This window comes from Solanum verrucosum, unplaced genomic scaffold (genome assembly GCF_900185275.1).
Source record: "Solanum verrucosum unplaced genomic scaffold, falcon-dt-bn FXZP01000446.1, whole genome shotgun sequence".
NCBI lineage: Eukaryota > Viridiplantae > Streptophyta > Magnoliopsida > Solanales > Solanaceae > Solanum > Solanum verrucosum.
The window spans coordinates 460775-463682 of NW_026020482.1; the positions used below are offsets into that span (position 1 = coordinate 460775).

General features: G+C 39.7%; 1 protein-coding gene across 1 annotated transcript; it reads right to left on the reverse strand.

Annotated features, from left to right (window-relative positions):
- Positions 1-462: 462 nt before the first annotated feature.
- On the reverse strand, positions 463-1626 carry LOC125809509 (uncharacterized). The gene is made up of 2 exons (XM_049489130.1): positions 1059-1626; positions 463-731 (listed from the first exon to the last, which is right to left on the reverse strand). Exons 1-2 carry the CDS (start codon positions 1624-1626, stop codon positions 463-465), a joined length of 837 nt encoding a protein of 278 aa, XP_049345087.1.
- Between the last annotated feature and the right edge of the window lie 1282 nt (positions 1627-2908).

Below are 2908 nucleotides of genomic sequence, written 5' to 3' on the forward strand. Positions count from 1 at the left end.
CCTCAAACCTTTTTCCATTTCTCATTTATTTGGAGGAACTCCCTTCTCCATAGTACCTCACGCTCATAACAACATCAAAGAACACAATATGCAATTATCTCATTAAAGCAAAATCATGCCACATCAAGAATAAACTTAAGCATGCTCAACTAATCAACTCTAACAACTTTTAGCAATTCACCATTTTATACATATAAGGAGAACAACAATCATGAACATCATTTTGTTATTTAAATCAAGAACTCAATTTAAAGCATGCATCATTATAAGGAGAATATAGAAACTCATTCTTTTCCACACAAGACTCCAAAAACCATGCATCATGCTTCTACAATTCTATGACTCAAGCTTGATTAGGAATAGAAGAAAGAGACAAGAATATCCAAACTCACCTCAACTCATCTTTCAACACACCATCCCCCACTTAGGAGAAACCCATCTAAACCAACACAAAACTGGAAATTATGACTTACCGGCACCTTCATCCGAATTTGCTTCCTTGTTAGCTTGGAGAGCATAGAAATGATTCCTTGCTTGACCATCAACATTAGGACCACTATAAGGAGCTTGCCTAGCATTCCTTCCTTTAGACACATTATTAGGACAATCTCTCACCTTGTGATCATTTTTACCACAACCATAGCAACCACTAGTGTCGGATAGACACTTCCCAAAATGCTTCTTTCCACAAGTGGAACAAGTAGGCTTAGAAATTTGAGAACCACCACCTCCTTCATGGTTAACCTTAGGAGCACTTGATAAATCTTGATTTGGAGCCCTCTTCTTAAACCTAGGTTGTCCTTGATCCTCATACCTACTCCTTTTTTAATCTTTCCTCACCCTAGTCATCTTGGACTCCTCAATAGATTGAGCATACACAACAAGCCTAGAGATGTTCATGTCACCATGGAGCATTGTCGTACGACACTATTCTTTCACCAAGTCGGATACACCGGTAACAAACCTACTCATCTCCTCTCTAGGGTTAGACACCAAAGATGGAGCATACCTAAACAACATAGAGAACTTCAAAGCATACTCCTCCACACTCATATTACCTTGCCTAAGATTAATGAACTCCTCAATTTTGCACTCCCTCTTCTCTAGGGGAAAGTACTTACCCAAGAATGCTTCCTTAAACTCCTCCCATTCTATAGGACCCGCTTCCTCCGACCTATTTGCCTTCCATTGAGTGTACCAAATTTGGGCCACCTCATTCAATTGGTATGAACCCAATTCCGCTTTCTCTCTAGAAGATACTCCCATAGCATCCATAATTTTGTAAATCTCATCCAAGAATCCTTGGGGATCTTCTCCAATTCTAGAGCCCAAAAAGATAGGAGGATTCATCCTCACGAAGTCTCTCAACCTTGAGGCCGCCGTACTCTCATTAGCATTCACCCTAGGCCCCACATCTCGGTTAGCTTGAGCCATCATGGCTCGGGCTAGAGTTAGAAAAGCCGCCCTAATCTCTTCATTAGTCATGGCCGAGGGAGCCACCGAAACCCGATTCTGTTGATTGCCTATGGGGAGTTGGTCATCTTGAATACCTTGCACATCTTGGAGAGGAACTCCCTCATAAACTACCCCTTCTTCCGCTCTCTTTCGGTTAGCCCTCGTATTCATTTCCTATAAACACAAGAGACGGATTAGGAAAATGACACTTATAGACCAAACTCTAAGGCATGACGTCAAGATTAATAAAAGAAGTGAAACTTCTACCATCGTATAGCCTCTCGCTCATAGATGTGTCGCGACTCACACCGATGAACAAGACTCTACTAGACGTGGCATATGAGACTTTAAATCCCAAGGGACAATTTCCAAAACCTTATGCTCTGATACCAAGTTTGTAACGACCCGGGAGCACCCCCTAGCCGTTGCATGCGTATTCGACCTCTAGGAGGTCTTATATAAGCCTTAGCATTCATTCATCGTATTCTGTAATAAAAACCGTAAGGAATAAGAACACTTTTTAAAACAAATCCATAATACTCATAAGATCTTTCAAATGTAAAGAAGTAGAATTTCTAAGTCTCATGTACCATCTTAGACAAGAATAGAACATCTTAGGGACACGACCCTTTACAACAACAAAAAATATATGTCTTATACAATGTCTAAGTGGAAATACTAGAAAGATAACAACTATGTCCTTGAATATATGAGGACATACCAAGCTTCTTGAGAAGAGTCAATATCTCAAGCTTCCTCAAAAGATATCCTCACTTCCCAGCACCTACACTTATAACAATAGAGAACTATGGAGTTAGTACAATAAGTACTAAGTATGATGACCATGCAAGAAAACATGCACAACGAACATTTACAAGGAATGTATGATTTTAAACAAACCTTTACAACCACAAGCATAAACCCACATTTCAAGTCACCATTCACAATCAAGACCATATTCACATCACTTACAAATCAATTAATACAAGTGCACAATACTTAAACAAGATAGCAAAGTAATTCCTTCATTACCATTTAACCCTCTATCTCAAGTCACCCTAAGCCACACTTGAGTGAATAATGAAGTGACCGCCCATACAACCTCTTCATATACACCTAAGTGTTCCTAAGAGTTACCATAGACAAGGGTTATATCATTACATTATAACACACTAATTCAACATTCTTAATAAAACCATTTAAGAGACACACAAACATATAAGGGCTAATCAAATAATAGCCCTAAGGCTTAGGGAACTCACTTTAGCGTCGTTTAAGCCTACTCGTGCCATGTGTAGATAGCATCCCATACTACTACCTACACGTTGTAGAACCTATCCAATACTAGAGTGCACATCCCACATGATGGAAATAGGCCTTAACCGACATAGACCACACTAGCAAGGTACGGAATCCGGAGTCTATTCTACTCCATGGAGGTTGTTCTACTTGC